At 39.2% G+C, this 21,860-nt stretch overlaps 1 protein-coding gene across 6 annotated transcripts in view; it reads right to left on the bottom strand.

The window, feature by feature from the left end:
* Positions 1–21,860, bottom strand: part of COL14A1 (collagen type XIV alpha 1 chain) — a 113,582-nt gene that overhangs the window by 79,127 nt on the left and 12,595 nt on the right. For 5 of the 6 annotated variants that reach the window (XR_010439245.1, XR_010439246.1, XM_064706603.1 and 2 more), the window contains exons 5-6: positions 20,929–21,015; positions 148–303 (exon numbers count right to left, since the gene is read on the bottom strand). Coding sequence is in view for 4 of the 6 variants with exons in the window: in XM_064706603.1 (XP_064562673.1) it covers positions 148–303; positions 20,929–21,015 (243 nt within the window). In the remaining 2 variants the exon portion in view is untranslated. The remainder of the gene's footprint in view (positions 1–147; positions 304–20,928; positions 21,016–21,860) is intronic. The other variant, XM_064706606.1, reaches the window with a different exon arrangement.

Here is a 21,860-nt window from a genome sequence, read left to right as displayed (position 1 = left end):
CAGCAGCATTACTCTGATGATAGAAGTGCTAGTGCTAGATGAGGATGAATCTTGCAAAAAAGAGTAGCATTACGCTGTTAACTATCCTGAAATGATAACATTTTTACACTGCTGGAGAAATATTATGAAAAAAGTGTGGCACCTTACCTACTCTTGTTTTCTCAGATCCCACATTGAAAGCAGAAACCAAGTTTTCCAGGAACAGTCGAACAAGCCTGAAATTGAATCTGCCAATACTCCAAGAACCATCTACTAGTATCACAATATCTGCAATTGCTGGAGTTTTACAGGTAAACAGGCTTCCTGTAAATCATTAAAATTAAATCAAAATTATTAATTCAACAATAAAATTGTAATCCAATAAATATATGCCTTCCTCCACCCACTAAGCTTGGTAGTTAAAGCTTTCTTCCATAGAAAAAAGCAAAATGACTAAACGTGCCTGTTCTAACTTCAGTTATAGAATAGTCTGGCCATTATCTACTTCAGTTCTTTCATTAAAATGTTCAAAATTACTTTTGGGAGGCCTATGAAAAGAAATCCTCCTTCTAGAAATACTTTAGAAAGAAAATACTAACTGCCATATAGCACAACCAAACCAAGAGTTGGTTTTCACTCCCAAAGCACGTACACAATTTCAGTCCCCATACACAGTGCATGACACATAGCCTTAGGCACAGACAGTGCAGAGAGGGCTACCTAGAGATGCAGACATATAAAACAATTATCAAGGCCCTTTTCACAGGCAATAGAGAAAACCAGGTGTTTCTATAGAACTCAAAAGCCCTATAGAAAACCACTAGGCACCACTGTAGACTTGTAAATCCAGAAGTGAATCTCACTCTTTCTCCTGCGAGTTGAGCAGAACTGAAGGCCAATTAAATATGCTGTATTAAACCTAAGTAGGAGATAGAGGTAAAATGCAAAGACCTCAGATTCAAATTCACAGTCTCTATGAGAACAGGCATGAGAATGAAGCTTTAGTCTTACCAATATACAGAAAAATGTGAGAGCATTAAAAAAAAAAAACCAACAAGCTAAACAACAGAAAAGTTCTGATCACAATTAGCAGTACATGTTAATGGTGTCTAAGGCTTAACTAACCAGTGGGAAAATCAAAGAAACAGAAGTAGAGATTAGACACAAATTGCACTATGTGCCAACTAAGAAGCCTAAACAGAAGTGCCACATTCAGTTTTAAAAAATGGCAAGAAGAGAAGAAAGGGAATGGAAAAGGTTTTCAGAACCTCAGACAGAATTTTCATATTCTACAGAAGTGGATCTGTGACTGTAAAATTAAGGTGCCTGAAACAGTGGACTCGTGTTGTAGGGAGGGAAACAAAGGAATGGTGCTACACAGGGATAAGAAATGAGAGCTTATGTTTGAAATACAAAAATACAAACTCCACACCAGATTGGCTATAGAATAAGAGGGAAAGTAGGAAAGAAAAACTAAAGCAGGTTTAGCAGAATAGATATGATGCATCACAAACCATTTAGGGATGAAAATCATGACCCTCAATACAGTAAAAAACAAAAATAGATTAGTGAAGTAAGCTGCAGCCCAGCTTTTATAATTTTTGTCAGGATCCACTGTATAAGTTAGTTCACAAAGAATACTAACAGTTCAACATGGTGCTAACAGGAATCAGCAAGTACACTGCCAGAAATAAACTGATCTGAGCAGAGATGTTCAGCAAATAAAAGAAGTCAGTGAGAAATTATCTAAAAGGTGTTTGCATTAGCTCCCAAGAAATTCTCCTGATACACAGAGAAAATAAAACATATGGTTAGCAACTTTAAACTTTCACAACATATTATTAATGACAATCTTTTCATTAAATACAAAACCATAGTCTCACAGGCAAAACCAATCTGATGTGCAGAAGGAGTTCCATTGGTAATAATTAAGCGTTAGATTCATACTGTAGTGTAAATCCACTGAGCATTAAACCCAATCCATAAAGTTACAGTTAATGTCTTAAACGTGCACTACAAATATTTTTAGAAGAACAGGGAACATTTCCTACGTGCAGTTTGCAGTGCAAAGTAAGTTCTAAACACATGACAAAAATTCCACTTACAATGATGCCAAAGCAAATATTTTATTTTAGCTTTTACAGTACAAGACAACACTATTTGAATTGGCAACACATTTTAATGTATTGACACTGGGGGACATTTAGTAAGCATCAGAAAAATGATCTTAAATTGGAACATAATTCCAAAAGAGGTCCAAATCTTTATGTCACTGAAGTCAACAGAAAAACTTCGCTTGATTTCAGTGGGACTGGAATCTGTTTTGTGATTTAATAGGAATCTATTAGTCATGGCAAAATTAATATTTCAAATATCTTTGGCAAATAAACTTCCTGTTCATCAGTCTGCAATGCTTGCAGTATCTGTCTTCCATTAACAGTTGTGCCATTCTCACACTGGCCATGACTAGCATTGCAAGCTTCAATAGAGCTACTGGCAAAGTAAAATGCTACTCAACACCAGTAAGAATGAAAGCACAGGACTCCTGATTCACATCCAAACAGCTGTACAATAGCACAGATGTACCTTTCAGTGCTATCCCAGAAGTTTAATCATACAGCCCAAGGAGGATAAGAGGACTTGTGTGGTTGTATTTTCCTTCTCTACTTCTAAAATCTTGTGCTGAGTATGAAACCCAGTTATTAAATTTGGTAATAATTCATATAATTTCATATCAACAAGTTTTGCCTATAAGGCTTCTTTAATCCTGTAGTGATGGCTTTGGAGCGAAAGATTTTATCAGTTTTAGTAAATTCATGAGGTGAAGCAAAATTCAAAGAATAAAGAAAACAATAACGACATTCCTTTCAATGTTTTATTTCCACATCATCAGATCAATGCAAATAGTATAATCCAATTATTATTTTCTGTTAAAGAAACTTGTGAGGTTTGATCCAAGATTGTACTGCAAGGTCACAGTGTGAATATTTGTTTCATTCTTCGTAGGTAGGAGATACTTGTTGCATCTTTTCTGCATAAAACATTTAGGTTTTGTTACTTCTGTACACCCACTACTTTGCTTATGTTTTCTCCTTGTTGTACTTAATAGAACTGTAGAAAGTTCCCTAAAAGGGAATAAACAACAGTGAGATATTAAACAGAATAATGCGGTAATAGAATCTTTAAAACCTGATAGGAACACAAACACCATGACATCCTAGTTAATGAATTTAGTCTAAAAGACACAGTGTGTAGCAAATAATTTCTGTACCCCACTGTGCTTAGCCAGTTTCCATTGCCAGTTCTTGCAAATGTCTTTTTCAATAATCTTTCCATACAGTCATACATGGTCATGAATTCCTGTAGGGTTTGAGGGTAATTTTGAGCATTTCAAGTATATACACAATTTTAATTGGCAATTTTCCCAACAACCTTTCTTAAAGGAGGATGACAGCATATCATTCAATAGAATAAAGCTCTCAATACTCAGTGTTTTAGTCTACTACAAGGTTCAATAGTGCGATCAGGTTCAATAGTGTGCTTATTTCCCTTTTATTTAGTCATCAAGAAAAGAGTAGAGAGACAGAAGGCTCCACTTCCCTCTGAAGCATACAATACTCACCACTTTCAAAAGTAGGACAGTAGGAAAAAGACCAGTTACCAAATTTTATATCATGTTTCCTAATGTCATATAGAAACCATAATTCTGATTCAAGTGCTGCATTCCACAACAAACAATAACAGAGCCTGTGATCTTTAGTTAAGCAAAAATAACAAAATTGCACAAATTGTAAAGTTAGAACAACAACCTGTATATTTTACACCAGCAACTGTCTTCAGTTGCTTCACTTACAATTGGAGGAGAATTTTTATGGGGGAGAAAGTAAAATATTAATGCACAATCTTCCTAGCACTACTTGGCAGAAGGAACTTGCCACTCTGCCAGAAAGCTGAGGAGGAAGGGACTCTGCCTGCTCATTTCTGCTTTTCACAGAAGGCACAGACTCAAAATTTCACCTTCAAAGGCACCAACATAGAGCAAAGGGCTACCAACAATGTTTTAGGGTGAGGTATTTGCCCAAAACCTGCTTCAGTATCACCAAAAATCAAATCACCACGAAGAATTTTGGTTCCTTGGTTTCAGGGAAATTTTTCAAAGAGCCAGCACTGAAAGAGCTTTGCATCTGCCAGATGAAGTTTTCTGAATTTGATTCCTCAAGCCCCTCGACACTGAAGGTGATTTGCTGGCACTTCCAATATGCAAGTGCTACACCACTCTCAAAACCATGCCAAAACTGTCTGAGAGTGAAGCCAGTAATGGCAATGCTGAAACAAAGACCCAGACAGAATTTTCTGGGATAGAGGGAGTGTTATTGGAGCCTGCAAAACAGGACCCTTGAGTCACCCCACTGAAGGGAATGGAGTGTAGAGAGAGGCCTGAGAGGAGCTCTGACAGTGTGGGGGCTGCACAGAGCACAGCAGGCTTGACAAGCTCCTGGAAACACTGACCACCTCTCCAGGGCTGCATTCCCTACCTGCGGCCGTTCTTCCACACACGTGCTGTGAGCAAGTGAGCAATGGTAAAAACAGGAGCTCAACCTAAAAAACCTGCAAGCCTTACTCACAGAGAAATACAAAACTATAATTTTTAATCTAGAGGAGGGTATTTTGATTCCTGTAGTTAATACTACTACTCTTTGAAAGTTCCTTGAAAGGCAAAGGGAGAAGCTGCAAATACAGGCACTGTCACATGGGAGGACTCAAGGCTTTAGACAAACCAGTTCAATTTGCATGTAGTTATGATACATTTCACAGAAACACATTTGATATTTTGCCTCCCCTTGGTATGAAACTCTGTTCTCATTTTCAAGAGCCAAAACACACACTTCTGCTAGAAGTTAAGACTATAATTCTTTCTGAGTCTGCAATATGTCGTTTCCTTTCTTACTCCCCGTCACAGTGGAAAGTCAAATAATATAGATGGAAGGAGAGGAAGAAAGTTCAAGTAGAGGTGAATAATAATAATACAGTATGAACAGAAGACTCGTTCATGGGATAACAAAGCACAAAAGGCAAGAAGCTTGATGCCAGCAATGAGTGAAAAATACCTTGTGAATAAAGCATGAATGACAGAGAACAGCCAGTCCTCCACAGCAACTGACAGCACCACACTGAGCAGAAGCACCACTGAGGACAAGGGCAGTGTAAATCTACATTAGCAAAATGTCACATCTTTTATTAAAAAGGGTTAAAAAAATTAAGGACATGAGGCAGTGTCCAGCTCCAAAATTCAGCAACTCACTAGTCCACACTTCTGACATTGATATTATTGTTCTGCGCTGGTGATATCATCCTTGCACTTGGACCTCAGTTTAACACATCCCATATGTCAGGCCTATGGACCAGACAAATGCATATAACATAACTGCTGCTCTTTAAACTGGATTCAACCACAGCTTGAATTTGAAGAACCCAAATGTTGGAACATTAGGTTTAATGAGCAGCCCCACAAGGTTAGAAGTTTGTCCCTGGTCCCTAGGAAAAAAAGAAAAACCAGCCAGCCCTTTTCCATGTGCCTTATTCCTCTCCAGGAAACTAATATAGCCCAACTGGCAAGCCTACAAATTAGTTATTTGGTGGAGTTGGAATATTAAGATTTACAGAATGTGTTGTGTCTAATCACATCACATTTGACTGTGAGTATTGTAGTTTAAAAGTTTTCTGCTTCCAAAACACAGCAGTTGCTAAATACTATTTATAGCATACTTTCTGAATTTAAGGCCACAAAACTAATCAAAGCACTAGTTGATAACACATTAATTGCTTATATATACTGGTGATAATTCTCAAGTGTGAGAAAAGGAAGCATAGAGCCATTTTCCGTGCACTTTTTCATACACAGTCAATGACAGTTGTACTTCTGCAGTAAGTAGTCACTAGTTTATAAAAACTTCTAGAACTTTCTTTCTAAATGTGAACATTTTATTTTGAGGGACAAAAAAGTAACTGTGAAAGAAAGTGCTGATGTCTCCTTGCAGGCCTTTGTTGATTGATAGCAGTGAAGAACACAATGTCTGCAGCAGCTTACCAAACAGCTTATCAATACTAAACACTCCTGGTCTGTGCACCTAGACAGAAAAATATGGTTTTAAATCCCCCTAAATTTAGAGTTTAAAACATTTGTTATAATTTCTCTTCCAGCAGACAGCATGTCAACACAGAAGAAAGCATGCTGCTGAAATCTTTCCTGAACCTGAAGCCCAGCCTAGCAATACACTGTGTCCATTTAGCCACAACTTACACTGTGGATGATCAGTAATCCTCCTGTAAAGTACATGAAACCTAAGAAACTCTTCTGCAGATTACAGCGATAACTCTCTGCTTCTCTTTCCTCTCAGTTCTGCATCTGAGTGCATGAATGTTTTAAATGAAACAGCTGTCTCAAGGTCTAAATTACTTTTCAAGACAGAAAACTGTATATTTTATTAATATGGTCATACTTATCTACCATTCCTATGTAACAAATATGCCAGGATTTAAAAGGCTTATTTCTCCTATTTCTTTAGTAAGGTATGAAATCCCTGACAGTTTTCTTTGGCTGTCTAGAAGACAGTTAATCAGGGCACTTCAGACAAAAGTGGTACTCAGAAATCCTCAACATTAATTAAGGTGCATGTCTAAATCCCTCTGGTCTGTTCCTGAGCTCATAACACAACAGGTAAAGTAACAGAGAAGAACCTGCTGAGAGAACAGTCTGCATACTTATGAAAGTAGTTAACACAGAAATAATGAAAAAATAGTTGAAACAAACTGCAACAGCACACTTAAACTACAGCTCAGCATTACAGATCTAAGTACATATGGTATTATGGACAGTGTGTCTAGAAACAAAAAGGATGGTGCAACACAAATGCAGTGCAAAAGGCTTCCAAATTCAAGGCCTTATATAAACTTCATGCAGTTCTTGAAATAATATTTTCATGATGTAACTAGTATATATGGTTGTATAAATACAAATATACAGTGATCTTTAGAAGCATCACTAATTTAGGATGTCACATGTCAATCTAGAAAATGTCAGGATGAAATTTGTGCCCTCTTGAATGTAGCAATTCTTCCATTCTCTAACTAGCAGAGATGCCTGAGTAAATACCTAACTCTGGGAAACCTCAACTCCCAGAATCACAGGGTACTGGAGGTGGGAAGGGGCCTCTTGAGTTTGGTCAAACTGCCCAAATCAAAGCAGGGGCAACAGCAGCAGATTGCTCTGGACCATGTCCAGTCAGGTTAAAGAGTCTCTAAGACTCCACAACCTGAGTAACCCCCTCCAGTGTTTTACCATCCTCATAGCAAAATAATTGTTTTCTTTGATTAAATATAATTTACAGTAACTTTAGTTTGTGTCTACTGCCTCTTGTCCTTTGCCTGAACACCACTGAGAAGAATCCCTGCCTTCTTTACTTATTCCAGAGTGTATTTTTACACAGTGGAAAGATATCTCTCAAACTTGCTGTCCTCCAAGCTGAACACTCCAACTGTCTCAACCTCTCCATTTGTGAAAGATGCTCCAAACCTTCAACTATCTCCATGACCTTTCAATGGACTCTTTTCAGTAAGTCCACATCTTTCTTCTACTGGGGAGTCAGCCCAGCAACAGATAGAATTCCACGTATGCCTTCATCAAGGCTAGGCTGAGGGAAAAAATCACCTCCATCAATCTGCTAACAGCTTCCTTCCAGTGCAGCCCAGGAGGCTCCTTCGTGACCTGCATCTGTTTGCCTCCCTTGTGCCATATGTCTGTGCTGGCTCAGGGTCTCCTGACTCCCAGGGCTTTTCCTGCCAAGCTCCACACCAGCCAGTTGGCCACCATCACTGGTGGTGCCTGGGGCTATTCCTGCCTGGGGCTGCACTCTCTGCTTCCCCTTGCTGATCTGATCTGCCCTGCATATGCACTGAGCAAAATTTGGATGGTGAGTTTGAAATGTCTTGAGGGTACAGAGAGAAGAGATGAGATATGCGAGGTACTTCACAGGCTATAGCAGCACAATCCCTCTGCTCAAAATTTACAGTTTTCCCTTCCTTTATCATACTAGAAAAATAACTGCAAGAGACCAGAAATTTTAGCCCACATTTCTAACCACATAAGCAAATCAAATCCAAGCAAAGCCTCTGCTGACATGAATTTAATTTCTGAAATAGCTGTCTGGACCACTATGCAGCCCTAATTCCGCTAACTTTCCTGCATACACGGAAACTAAATATACTCAGGCACCAAGCTAGTGCTAGTGTTCCACAGAAGATCCTTTGAGTACTCCAGAAGGGCAGAGTACAAGAATACCACAGCTCTGGAGAACAATGAGCCAAAGACACACACACCCCAAACTGAGCAGTCAGAGAAGGAAACAGGACTCCCTCCTTACCTGCAGAGTAGTATTATCAGCACAGCCAACCAGACAGGTGAGAACACCTCTGAGGTAGAAAATTTGTCCCCACAGCCAGGTAAGTTCCATTTCAGCTACAACCTGGCACATTTAAACCAAGGGACATAACTCAGCTGGAACACCAAGGCTTACCCAGCACAGGGCACAGGAAATGGGTGCTGACCACGAGGCAGCCCAGAACCAGAGTCCTGCACCAACAGACCCAGAAGGGACATGAAGATCTCTGACCATGCAGTGAGGGTGGAAATGACCCTGAAATCATCTCTCCTCAGTACAAGCTCATGCTTGCTGTTTAACAACAGATGAATGAGACAGGCTATGAAACAAGACTCTCCTCAAACGAGAAACAGTAAAGAGCAGCCTTGAAAGAGAACTTGTAAGGCAGACAACTTAAAAACCAAAAATTGGATGTCTTACAGTTGTATTCAAGAAAAGGCCATCTCACAGACTCTGAAAACAGATACCAAAACTTTAACCTTTCTCTCCCATTTTACTGAGCATAGCATAAAGCAAAGAAGATTCTTCAGGGTATGCAAATCCATGATGAGTTTGCTGATGAATGCATCAATCCTTTACAAGTACACATTGCTGCAAGAGGTTCCTGGTCTTGCACTTCAGTCTTTAATAATATATCTGTCTGCTACCACCTTCAGAAAGCTTTTTTTGGTTCTTCTTTCAAGATTGCCACACAAGTTTTAAAAAGTGGCCCAGAGTTTCAACTTGTACTATGTGGCTTCCCTGTTATATCAAAGACAAGCATCACTCATGACATACCAAGATGTTTACCTAGAATGTACATGGTCCTGAGTGAGCCTACAGACTGTGTGAATTCATGCTGCCTGAGGATGAAGAACTGTTAAGGAATGTCTCAGCAGGGTAGTAATGAAAGTGTTTCAATTATGAAACATGTCAACACAGACCCTGAATCTGACTTATGGGAACATCTCTTGCTGCCAGCAGAATCCAGCCATGCCAGTGCACTGTTGATTGGATGGATACTCAAGAGCTAATGACTTGAAGAGATGAAAATCATTCTGAAGATAATGAAAGACCATTCATTCAGCTGAACTTCTATTAATCCATCATTCAAGAATGTGAATAGCAGCCTCCCACTTCAACTAAGAATAAATTGCACAAAAAAAGGTCAATGCCTGGGGGGAAAGCTACCAAGGGAAAAAAAGAGGCCAGACAAGTTTTCAGTTGGTAATAGTTCAGATATATGAAGCATAATACATATTTACTGTGCAGAGATATGAGGAGAAACATAACTCAAGGGTTATGGATATGAGGATAAGCATCTTTTAACTCAGGTTGTCAATCTGAGTGGTTCTAATATTAGGAGCTGGATCACTTTATGACTAAAATGAAACTTCATTTGAGGTCCAAGACAGGCTAAGTCTCTTATTCTACTCAGAGAGTAGAAAGAGCTAGAAAGTTGTTCTTTTTCCAAACTGCAGATTTTCTAGGTATTGGTACTGTCAACACAGTGTCTACACTTCAATAAAGTAGATGCATTCAAGGAGAATTTCTAGGGAGGGACATTTTGGATGACAGAAAGTGAATCTCTCCAATCCCCCGCTTCTACTTGAGCAGGAACATTTATGAGAGGTAGTACCTAACCTTAATCAGATATTATTACATTCCAGGAAGAAATGCATTCCCTCCTACAGTAAAGCAGAGCAAGGAGTTAAGCAAGTGGAATTCCTGGGTAAGAATGAAGACTCATCATCATTCCTAATGCCAAGCTTTCTATTTTCAGAATAAAACACGGGTTTATTCTGAAATAATATCAGAATATCATCTGGAATACACAAATTGAAGAAGACATCCAGCAACCTCCAAATTAATACTCACTCTCAACCCAGGCTAATGCAAATAAACAAAATTTTACACCTATCCAGAACAGACAAGGCAGTTACAAACACATGAGAGAGACTTTTTTAGGTTAAAATCAACCTCTTGCTCCCAATTTCTCTTTCTCTCTCTTCCCTGGGATTTCTTCTGTCAGGATCAAAGTGTACAATTCAACATGAACTCTTTCCCAGTTCCAGGCTTCACAGTAATTTCCAGGTGTTCAGTTTCAAGCTAGCTGTCTCTCAAAAGTATATTTTTAACTTATTCAGATTATGTGAACACACTTGCGTGTTATTTAATTTGGCCAGATGGCAGATGTAAATGCTGCAATCTCTAAATGTAGCTTGCTTTGTTTTCTCCAAAGCAACTACCAAATTATGGCAAAGGAAAAGCACTTAAGAATTCTGTCATGTCAGTGCTGATACTTCCCATCATGTTTTTCAGTCATGAGAGCCGGGAAGGAGTCTTCCAAATTACCCTAGCCAGATCCATAGAAGTACTGCCATTGCAGAACGAAATCCAAGTTGCAAGTAGTACTCAAAGGAGGCAATAGCTATTTCCTCCAGAGAAATCCTCAGGATGAATTCCTGGAATAAGCATTGATCATCCACAGCACAATGAGCTAAACGTTCTGGACAGTAAAGACGAGTTTACCCAAGAGTTTCCTTGCATCAGAGTCTTCCTGTAAGTCCTCCAGTGTTTAACAAGGAATTTCTAATATACAAAGCTCTGCATGGCAGCTCACAGGTTTATAGTCTAGCTTGGAAGCCTAATGGATGCCTCTCATCAAATTCTACCTTCTGAAAAGTACAGAAACCAAGATGGCCTGGGTGCAGCATCCAAAGTTCACATATCAGAGCGAGCAATGATATATTCTGACAAGTCTACTTCATCTCCTTATTATAACAAATACTTTCATCACCTAAAGTTGAGGGAGAAAATGAGGAGTTCCAGAAAAAATGGAAAGCCATGACATGTGGCACAAATTAAAATAAAAATCACTGCCAAAAACCCCATGCTCTGATGACCTAACATGGATGGGGACAGGATTGCTGGGCAGGTTCTACATGGAGTCCAGTGCAGACATCTTTTAGCACATATCAGTATGGTGGTCTAACCACCACTGAAACCACTAAGACCACTGGCTTTAGGCATTTTAATGAGAGCCCTATTGGCAAAGTTCAGATGGTTGGGTGGTGCTTTCACTAGAGAAAGCTGAGAGAGAGACATCATGCATTCTCTGTTTGGGCTAAGGTTGGGCAGAACAAAGCCAACTGAGTCCAAAGCCAAGGTGATTGAATCTGAAACCAAAACCAGGTCTACAAAATAATGTCTGGGCTAAGCAACCTCAGAGTGATCAGAGTAGCATGGTGAGGGGAGCACAATAATAAATGCTTGCCAAAGCTTTGTAGTGGTTCTAATAATGCTGAATGTTCTAATAATGTTGAAGCATGGTCCAAAGATTACCCTGACTTCTCAAGGGAGGTGTAGGGATCTGGGACCATTCCCCTTGAAGATGCATAGAAAATAGATTAATTTCTATGTTAATATTATTTTAGTTGATTAGTAAGTGCTAGAACAAGCGGGTATACACCACACACACAAGAGCTATTGACAATCAGGTCAAAGGATTGCATGTCACTGCAAATGTCACTGCATGTCACTCAGTGCCAAAAGGCAGCTTTCACTAAAGGCCACAAACACATTTCTCAAGATGGTAAGCCCAGAACTGAAAGGTAAATTAAAAAAAATCCTGAAGTAATAGCCTACACAGAGCACATGTCCTTAGGGTTGAGGCAGCTAATGATAGAAGATGTGCATCCTGTTTCATCCATGACAACGTAATGCATCCCCACACTCCCCACAGACACTGCAAAGGTGAAATATTAGCCTCAGTATTATAGACATCTTTTAGGGAAATGTAAGCAGTAGCCTAGAATTTAGACAAATGCCATCAATAGTTCTGAACCTCACTGTATTTTCTGATGCAGGCTTTTGTTTACAAATGTCCAAAAATGAAACCTATCATACAGAAGTACTCCACAATGTTTAAATAACCTATCTACAAAGTAGGCAATGTTCCCATTTTGCAGCATCAAGAAACTGATGCTTAAGACTAATGGCCAGGGTTATCTCTACACTTTGGAATGGAGGATAAGGTAGAAGATGTTGAGCTAGTTATTTCTGAGCAGGGAATTTCATTCACCAGGGAGTGTGCTGTACTAAACAGGATTGCTGCACTGCTATTAGTTTTGGAGTGAAATTGGTTGCATGCAGTTCAAACAACCCTTCAATATTATATTGCACTGCACTGGAACAGAAGAAAACAAAAGTGTGCAGAAACTTCATTTTTACCTCTTGTGTAATTCCAGCATAGACCCAGAAACTAAACAATAAGTACAGAGGTTTCATCCTGCTTCTATCTTCTGAGATCAGCAACACATTTGGATAACTTGACTTTACTTCATAACGTGGCTCAGACTGGTGGGTCACAGCTTAGGGGGCCATGAGACAGGGGATACAGGAAAGAGTACCTGGGGACTGTGCAAGATCTAATGGGATATGTTTAGGAGAGGAACTAAAAACATTGAAAGGTAGTTTGGGGAGAACACATAGAACAATGAAGGCATCAAGGGGACCAGTTCCATCTGCACAAATGGCTGATTAGTACCTGCTTGGCCAAGCCCTGTGCTTGATCCCCCCAGACCTATTGGGACTACATGCTCAGTCCTGATACTGGCTGGAGCTGGGGCACTGGGCTCAAGGGTTCAGTCATCCCCAAAGCAAGAAAAAAAATAGTATTTAAAGTGGAAAAGCTAAGTACTTTCCAACAAACTTTGCTTTTACCCTCAGACTGCAAAAGCAGAAAAACCTGCAAGAGCCAAAAAAAGACAAAGATTGCTTAGGAAAAACATAATGCACTGAGGGAAAATGCCCACACAGCATAGTTATCATTTCTTTCTTCTTCTGCTCATAATCAAGACCTAAAGTGTCCTCCAGAAAGCTCAAGGAAACCCTGCTAGTAAATCAAATAATCATTTGTGTAAAGACATAGTTAATGAGTTCCATAGCCCAAGAGTTCAGTAAGTAATAAAAAAAGTCATGACTAAAACCAACATTTGCAGTTACATTAGCCAGGATGAAGTGAGTAAAACTGTGAAATGCTGCCAATGAAGCAGAAGTTCAGAAGGTATTCATTCCTGTGGCTTAGTCAAATACCTCACAGCACTCATTTCACACTGTCTAGTAATACTTACTGAAGCATCTGACATTAACTAAACAGACAAGTTAATAAATTAGATAATTAATGTCTTTTGAATAGTACCTTAATATACCTCTCTGTGGATTTTTCCTACCCTACTTAAATAGTGCCATTCAACAGCTATAAAACTACAAATGTCAAAACTCATTTGCATCAAATGTATAGGAATGTTGAAAGAAGAATGCAAATCAGGATATTTTCTAAGCTTACCACACCTCTCATTTTTATCACTGTTGGAAGATTGATTCCACCTCACTCCAAGAGCTATTAAAATAGAAATCTCAGACAAGTATACCATGAGAAAGGTTATGCCTGTTGCATTGTCTGACAGAATAAAAAACACATTATGAAAAAAATAATAATTCAGAAACATTTACATTGAAAGACTGTAGAAGTAATGTAAATAATAATATCACTAATAATGTACAACACATTAGGAAGTTAAAAAAAATTATCAAAAACTATCCCACTACAAAACATAATAACTTTGGATTTGTCTACACAGTTTTTACAGGCAACTGAGCCCTGGCAGATCATACTCACCCAAAATAAACTGCAGACATACTTATTATTACTTAGCAGGTAGATATCACATGACAGATGGCTTCAGGCTTCTTTCCACAACACTTTATGATACTAAAGCCTGAAAGTACTAAAACCTCAAAATGTAGTGCAATATAACTAAAATCTCTTCTCCGTGCATCACTGAGTAGTGAAGAAAAAAAGAAAAAAAAAAAGAGGAGAGTGGAAACAGCATGTGTCAGAGGTAGCTAAATGAGCAGCTATTCTTCATTGTATTTATAACTTGTATATATATATATCTGTGCAAATAATCACAATCATAATAATAATATCAGTAACAAGGTTAAATTCAATAAAGATCACTAATAATATTAAATTCTTTCAAAGGACCCTTTGTTCCTCCTTAGAGGTAATTTTTACCTCTTCCTCAAAAACTTTAATTTAAATTAATATACAGTGCAGGACTATTGATCAAGGCACATGAAGTCACTATTTGCTGTTTTTAACATTAGTTCAGGTTATATTACTTACATACAAACAATGTAACCTGACATCTGCACCTAATGCCAAGGCATGGCATTACACAGCTCGTTTTACAGAGCTTCTGCTTTTCTATCTCTAAAGCCCACTATGATTTCTATGCTGTTTTTCACTCACTCACTACTTAAATTTTCCATTGCCACGTTGTCCATATCTCTTCATTGACAATAGATTAGTTATAAATTCTCTGTCCTAAATTTCTACCTGCTTGTCCAGTCTTCCACAATGTGGAACCCAGATCTAGCCTTTATTGTCAACCAATTTCTCCTAGAACTTCCTCTGTTTTTCATTTGCGCAGGGAACTGGGTGGCATCACCCATTTTCTCAGAGCTTTCAGCTGGCTCCCCACCAGCCCAGAGAACTCAGCTAATGTTCCAGTTCCAGTTTTGCTCTTGTCATATAGTAAAGGTGACTCCCATCAGAAAGAAGCACTTCAGGGATTGAAAAAGCTGCAGTTCCCCCAGGTATTTTAACTCAGCACCACATCACTGGATTTTCACAGAGATCGGTGAAAAATGCACTCCTGCCCCTAGTGGGCTTACTGTGGGGTGAAACACAATTTTGTTCTGGAAGGCTGAACAAACCTCTGTGTTCTGTGCTGGGCACTGAAGATCCCTGACCTCCCTAACCAGTCATACTTACTGTATGACTCTATTACATGCACTTTACAATGACAAAGTAATTAACATTGTGATACACAAGTCACAGTCTTTAGTGGGAGTTTTATTTCTCATTGTTTCAAAGTCTACAGACTGTGTAAGGCTTATCCTGCACCACCTGATTCAGAAGAGAAATCTGACCCATACATGCTCTATGCATCTAAATCATCTTGATGTGAGATCTGCATAAGAGAATTTCCAAACAGGACAGGTTGAAGACTGTAAATTCTTTACTCTAGTAAAGTACTAATGGAGCACCTTTGGTATTGGGTGTTTGTGGCAAGGTTTGGCAGGAGGGAGGCTGCAGGAGGCCTCTGAAAAGAGGCCAAGTGTCCAGGGACAGATAGCGGCACTTATGGGAAAACATATTTAAGAAAGGAACAAAAATGCCCGGCAAAGAGTGAAGGAAAGTTAGAAATGGTGAGAAACAGCAGAGAGAAGCCCAAGGTCAGAGGAGAGCGTGCTCCACGGCAGAGCAGATATTCTCTGCAGCCTGCAGATGATGTACAGAGAGAAGAAAGGTATGAGAAGAAAGGAATGGAAGAGGGAGACCACTACACCCTGATAACAATCTCTCAATACCCCTTTTACATCACTTGCTTCCTCTCTGTAGGGAATTGGACTGAGTGTAACTTGCAGTGATAACAAGGGAGGAGGAGAGGAGTCTGGGAGGAGGTCAAGTTGAGCCTGGGAAAATGGAAAGGAAAGCTGTTGTTTTAATGTTTGTCTCTTTTGTTTCCCGCTACTCACATTAGCAAATTTTTTAACTGGCAATAAATTAAGTAAACCTTCCCCCACTTGACTCTGTTTGCCTACCATGGTAACTGGTAAGCAGTCTCCCTGTCTTTATCTCAGCCTATGAACTCTTTCTTTCCTGTTCTTCCTTTTTTCTCTCCCATCCTGCGGGGGAGAGGAATGAGCAAGCAGCTAGGTGGGAGTTTGGCTGCTAGCCTACACTAAGGCACCACACCTCTCAACTAAAAATCCCCAATCAAATCAACATGAATGCAGATAAAATTGGCCTCAGTGTTTTGTTGTTTATATTGAAATGGGTAGTTAAGCCCAGTTCAGATACATGGAGAAATATTCTGCAGAAAAAGATATAGTCATATATTTGCCAGATGATATAGTCAAAGCACTGATTCTCCCCTCCCCAAAGGGATTTGATTAGAGAATCAGTCATAGAAGCTCTCTGAGAAACTGTAAAACATCTGAGAAGGCACAGAATGTATTAACCCCTGTCACTGTAGAGAAAAGAGCTTTGTACATGAGGAAGCTGGAGAGGAGCCAGGGTACAAGCACTCAAATATCAGTGCGTGCTGAAAGAAGCTGCATCTGTGAGCTTTTTCTCAACAGAGAGAAAGAGAAAAGGCTTCTGACATTATTAATATGAGTGTGCACAGCAGTGATAAATCACTAAGCTGAAAAATGACAGGTTCTCAAAAATATAGAAAGGAGATTCAAAACTTGAAAGTGGTCATGCAGAAGAATTACAGAAAGTTTCTGGAAATCAAATATAAAGTGAACATTTGATGGAGGAGTGCTAGACATTAAGCCTGAATTAATTTGGCACCATGACATTACTGGATATACACTGGAGGTTTGCTTGTGATAAGAGCACAATACTTACAGCACAAAAGGAGTGAATCTTTTTCAACTTGAATGAATAGGACAGAATAGATGGAAAATTTTAATCTACGTTGCTGAAGCTGCTTCACTAGCAAGCCATACAAGCTGTTGACAGAATTCCATAAAGACAGAGGAAAATCCTAATAACAATTTAATTTAAGGACAGAAGAAGAAAGTCAATTTTGGAGTTCAGGAGAAGGCATTTAGAACTCCCAGCACTACTCAGAGCCTTAGACAGTCAGTGATTAAATAATGGACAGTACTACATAAACAATCCTCCATACCACAGATTAAAATAAAAGTGAAATGCTCTGGAACTACCTAGAATCATGAGTACAGGTATTTACATGTTGCATTTCATAGCCAAGAGCTGGTTTCTAGGAGCAGAAGGGTTATAGTGAAATCTTTGTCCCATTGAAATTGAAAGAGAAATTTCTGGGGTTTATTGTGTGACCTTGAAGAAGGTATATTAGCTAAGTATTTGTAAACAACAAGTTCATTCAATTATGTAGTGCCTTTCAGGAAAATCAGCAGGATACATGACTTATCATAATGCACAAACCAGAGCTTGTAACATCGAAAGAGTTCTTAATCTTTTTTCATACTCACTGACAAGTACATTGATGTGCTTTATTAGTTCTGTCCCTGAACAATGATTTTAGATTTTCTGGTTTACTAATGCCAGTAAGCATCATTCTATAACAAGAGGTGCAGATGTTCACAAAAGGCACCTCTTTATATCAAAACCTGACACTATTAACTGGGGAAAGGTGCTCCTCCTTCACTCAAGAGAAGAACAGAAGCCACAACCACTGACAATATTATCCTGGACAATGGTTGTTTTCAATTTGTGTTATAGGCAAAGATTGCTCTTGTTCTCAGGTAAGATATTATTATATCTAACTCAACCTAGCTGTCAGCATAGAAGATTTTTAAAAGGTTATACAAACAGATTAATAACACTTTCAATAAGGTCACAGACAACACCAAGCTGGGCATAAGTCTTGATCTGCTGGAGGGTAGGAGAGGGTAGGATCTAGATCCAGCCTGTGGCCCAAGGCCAGTGGTGTGAGGTTCAACAAGGCCAAGTGCTGGGTCCTGCACTTGGGTCACAACAACCCCATGCAGCACTACAGGCTGGGAACAGTGGCTGGAAAGCTGCCCTTGGGAAAGGACCTGGGGGTTCTGTCAGCAGTGACTGAACATGAGCCAGGGTGTGCCCAGAAGGCCAAGAAGGTCAGTGGCATCCTGGCCTGGATCAGAAACAGCGTGGCCAGCAGGAGCAGGGCTGGGATTGTCCCTCTGTACTCAGCACTGGTGAGGCCACACCTTGAGTGCTGTGTCCAGTTCTGGACCACTCACCACAAGAAGGACATTGAGGGGCTGGAGTGAGTCCAGAGAAGGACAACAGAGCTGGGGAAGGGTCTGGAGCACAACTCAGGTGAGGAACAGCTGAGGGAGCTGGGGGTGTTTAGCCTGGAGAAAAGAAGGCCCAGGGGACACCTTGTCACTCCCTACAGCTCCCTGAAAGGAGGCTGCAGCCAGGTGGGGTTGCTCTCTTCTGCCAGGTACCAAGTGGCAGGACAAGGAGAAATGGACTCAGGTTGAACCAGGGGAGATTTGGATTAGATATTATGAAAAATTTCATCACATTGAGAGAGGATAAACATTGGAACAGGCTGCCCAGGGAATTGGTGCCATCACCATCCATGGAAGCGTTCAACAACTGAATGGATGGCACTTCATGAGATGTTTTTGTGGACATGGTGGTATTAGGTCAAATCAATGATGCACATTTTTTCCAACCTTAATGATTTTATGATTCTGATAATTTCTTTTGTGGTGTTAACTCCCTAGGTCTAGCCAACCTGACCAAAGATATAAATTCAGACACAGAATGTATCAGGGTTGCTATTAAATCCATCAAATTTAGCCATATACTAAATGGTTATGAAGCCAATTAACTCCTGGCCTGAATTCATTTGGTTGTACTCAAATAATTTCCTGTCACACATCTGCAGAGGATCAAGTTATTATTCATGGGTTTGCTGTAAAATTTTGCACTTATTTCTTTAATCCATTTCTTTCAGACTTTTCCTTATTTCTTTGATTCTATTTCAATTTGAGGTGGAACAGTCTTTATATATTAAACTATAAAAGTTTTGATACCATTACTTTCCATGTATCTGTTCTGAATTCCCTTCTACCCCAGCTACACATTTTTTGCTGATGCTGTAATTTTTGCCCAATGTTTTCACTTGGAATCTCACCCTACTCCTATTGAAGTCATTCACTTGTAATCTTCATCACTTGGAATAATCATTATACTGTACAAAGCAGAGAAATATGCAATAGTTAGAGTTGAGGAAAAAGTTCTGTTACTGTACAACAATATACAGCTGATTTGGAAACAGGGCTAAACTCAAGCCTAAATAGGGCTAAATTCAAGAACTCATAAAAATTAGCATAATATTTTTTCTTTATGATCAGGTTTGCTGATCAAGAAGTTTCTAAATTTTGTTTTAGTTTTAAATGTGCACCCCAGTTTCTAGTAAAACCTGTTACAGTAAGTATAAGGCAATATCTTTCCAGAAGTGCTGGATGGAGATGTACTTTGTCCATTTACAAATTGCCCTGATACAACTGAAGAAACTCAGATGAGTAAAAAGTGGTGCAGGGATGAGGAAGGTGACTAAACTAAAGACTTCAAAAGTAAACATGAATCCTAAAAAGGGAGAGACTGCAGATCCAAGCTCCTCTTGCCAATTGCAGTTTTGCCCTTACTCCATGAAAAAGCATAAATGCTCTCCCGCAGTCTGGCAGACACTTTCCTCTGTCTGTATTTAATCAACATTTTCCAAGTATAGGCCCAGTTTTCCCTCCTTCCACTTTTATCAATTGTCCTTCATTAAGAAAGCAAATCACATTTTCCTTCTCAGTTCTGTAATTTCTTCCAGCTCAGTCTTCCTCCAGACAAGATGTAGGAAAATCACCTATCCACTACCCTGTCATGCACTAGCAGGTACAACTCATCCCTTTAGTCTTGCACACACTAGCTAACATTCTTCCAATGCACCCAATGGAATTCAAGGTTTGAGAAATGCTGTATGGAAACAAACTTGCATAGTGTTAATAAATACAACATGACATAAAAATGTGGTAGGAATAAAAATCCACAAAAGAAAAATTTGCGTGGGCTTCAAGGAGCTTTGGGTGAGGTCTTTGACACTTTCATTACTGGAGACAGATTTATATGGAAGGGGAAAATGGGGTCCTTGAAACAGTCCAGTTTATTCACAGAGAGACTATTTAAGGTCATACCAAGCTCTTCTTGTTCTATATACCATAAATAACCACTGAAGGGAATAATTACTGTTGGGGTTACTTGATAAAGAAGATGCCATTTGAATTTTAAAATAACAGGAAATAGAGATGCATATTAAGCTTGAAATAGATTTTCATCCATACTAGACAAACTTCTCATGGCAAGCAGTATCACATTTCACCAGAAGATTGGCTCCTTGCAACCGGACAAAATTAACTCCGTTTTTTCCCTCCCTCAAAAGGTTTCAAATGTTTTCATACATACAACCTACACTAAGACAGACTTATCAAGTTATTATGTGGCTAATTACACAATAGTATTAATTTGGTGGGAATGAATACTTCCAGTCTGTCTTATAGCAAGACAAGAAGTTATTACATGCACACGCACTTGCATGATTCTTCAACTACTCAAAATGCACCCAGTGGGGAAATACAAGCAGTTTTTAGTATTACCTAAAATGATTTTTTTATCTATTCATGGTGACATTTAGGACTTTCTAAAAAAGAGAAGCAAAACACAGAAATAAAAGCAATACCTCTGTAGCAACTTTTCAATATTTCTGAAAATACTGTTTTTTTTTCCCCTCTATTTAATTTAACCCTGGGAACCAGATTTAAAGTACTAACTTACAGAAAATCTCTACAGTGGCCAAGTTAAATAAAGAAGCTGATTATATTCAGAATATCACATAAGTCATATGTGTTATGATCTGACCTTCCGGAGCTGGTTTACTCGCATTTGTTTTTTCTGGATCCTTCACCTTGGATTTACTCGTGTCTTTCCTTCTCTCTATGTCTTTAACTGTAAAGTAAGGGGGAAAATCAATTAATCTAGAAACAAGGCAGTTAGAAGCATGTAATTTTCTTCTTCTTAGGTGCACAGAGCATCTGAAGATATGTTTAGGTAATGAGTTACTGTTTCTGTGTTTTCCCTCCCTCCCTCCCTTTGCATTTATTATTTTCATGGTTCTTTCCCCATTCTATCATCATTAAAGCTCTCAAAACTGACTCTCTTCACACACAAGAGTCCAAATAGTGACATCAGCACCTAAGCCCATGCAGACAAGATCCCACACTGGAAATATAGTCCAGAAAATTGGCAAAGCTAGCTGGGGAAAGTCCAGCATTGCAAAGTTCCCCTCCAAGTCAGTCAACACAAAAGCACACAAGCCAGCTGTTACACTGTCCTCTTTACAGAATCAGCTTAGATCCCATGCCCAAATCTGTAGTCAGGGCACCAAATACTTCCAGGAGTGCAAGGTTGCTCCAGAGCTGAGGCTTTGACAGTTTCCCATTCCACAAGTGGGTGGGATCCCTTACTATATCTCCAATCTCTCACAGCAGCCAAGCAGAACTCAATTTGATTAGCAATTCCTAACATTACATTAGTAGCCAGTAGTGCTCTACTAATAGTCTGAAAGGTTCTGACAAAGTCACTGCTAAAGTCATGTATTGGGAAGAGAAAACCCTTCCAGAATTTTCTTGGAATGCTCATTGGTATCCACACTCCAGCTGTCTGCAACAGCCAGGAAAAGCTTAAAACAACGAAGCTGAGAATATCTTCCACAGAAAAATAAAATTCTACTCCAATTACACTTCTTCATTTATGTAAAATTGGATTATGACTGACATTCATCCAAGCAGGCA

This window comes from Zonotrichia leucophrys, chromosome 2 (genome assembly GCF_028769735.1).
Source record: "Zonotrichia leucophrys gambelii isolate GWCS_2022_RI chromosome 2, RI_Zleu_2.0, whole genome shotgun sequence".
Classification (NCBI taxonomy): Eukaryota; Metazoa; Chordata; class Aves; order Passeriformes; family Passerellidae; genus Zonotrichia; species Zonotrichia leucophrys.
This window is presented reverse-complemented; position numbering and strand designations above follow the sequence as displayed.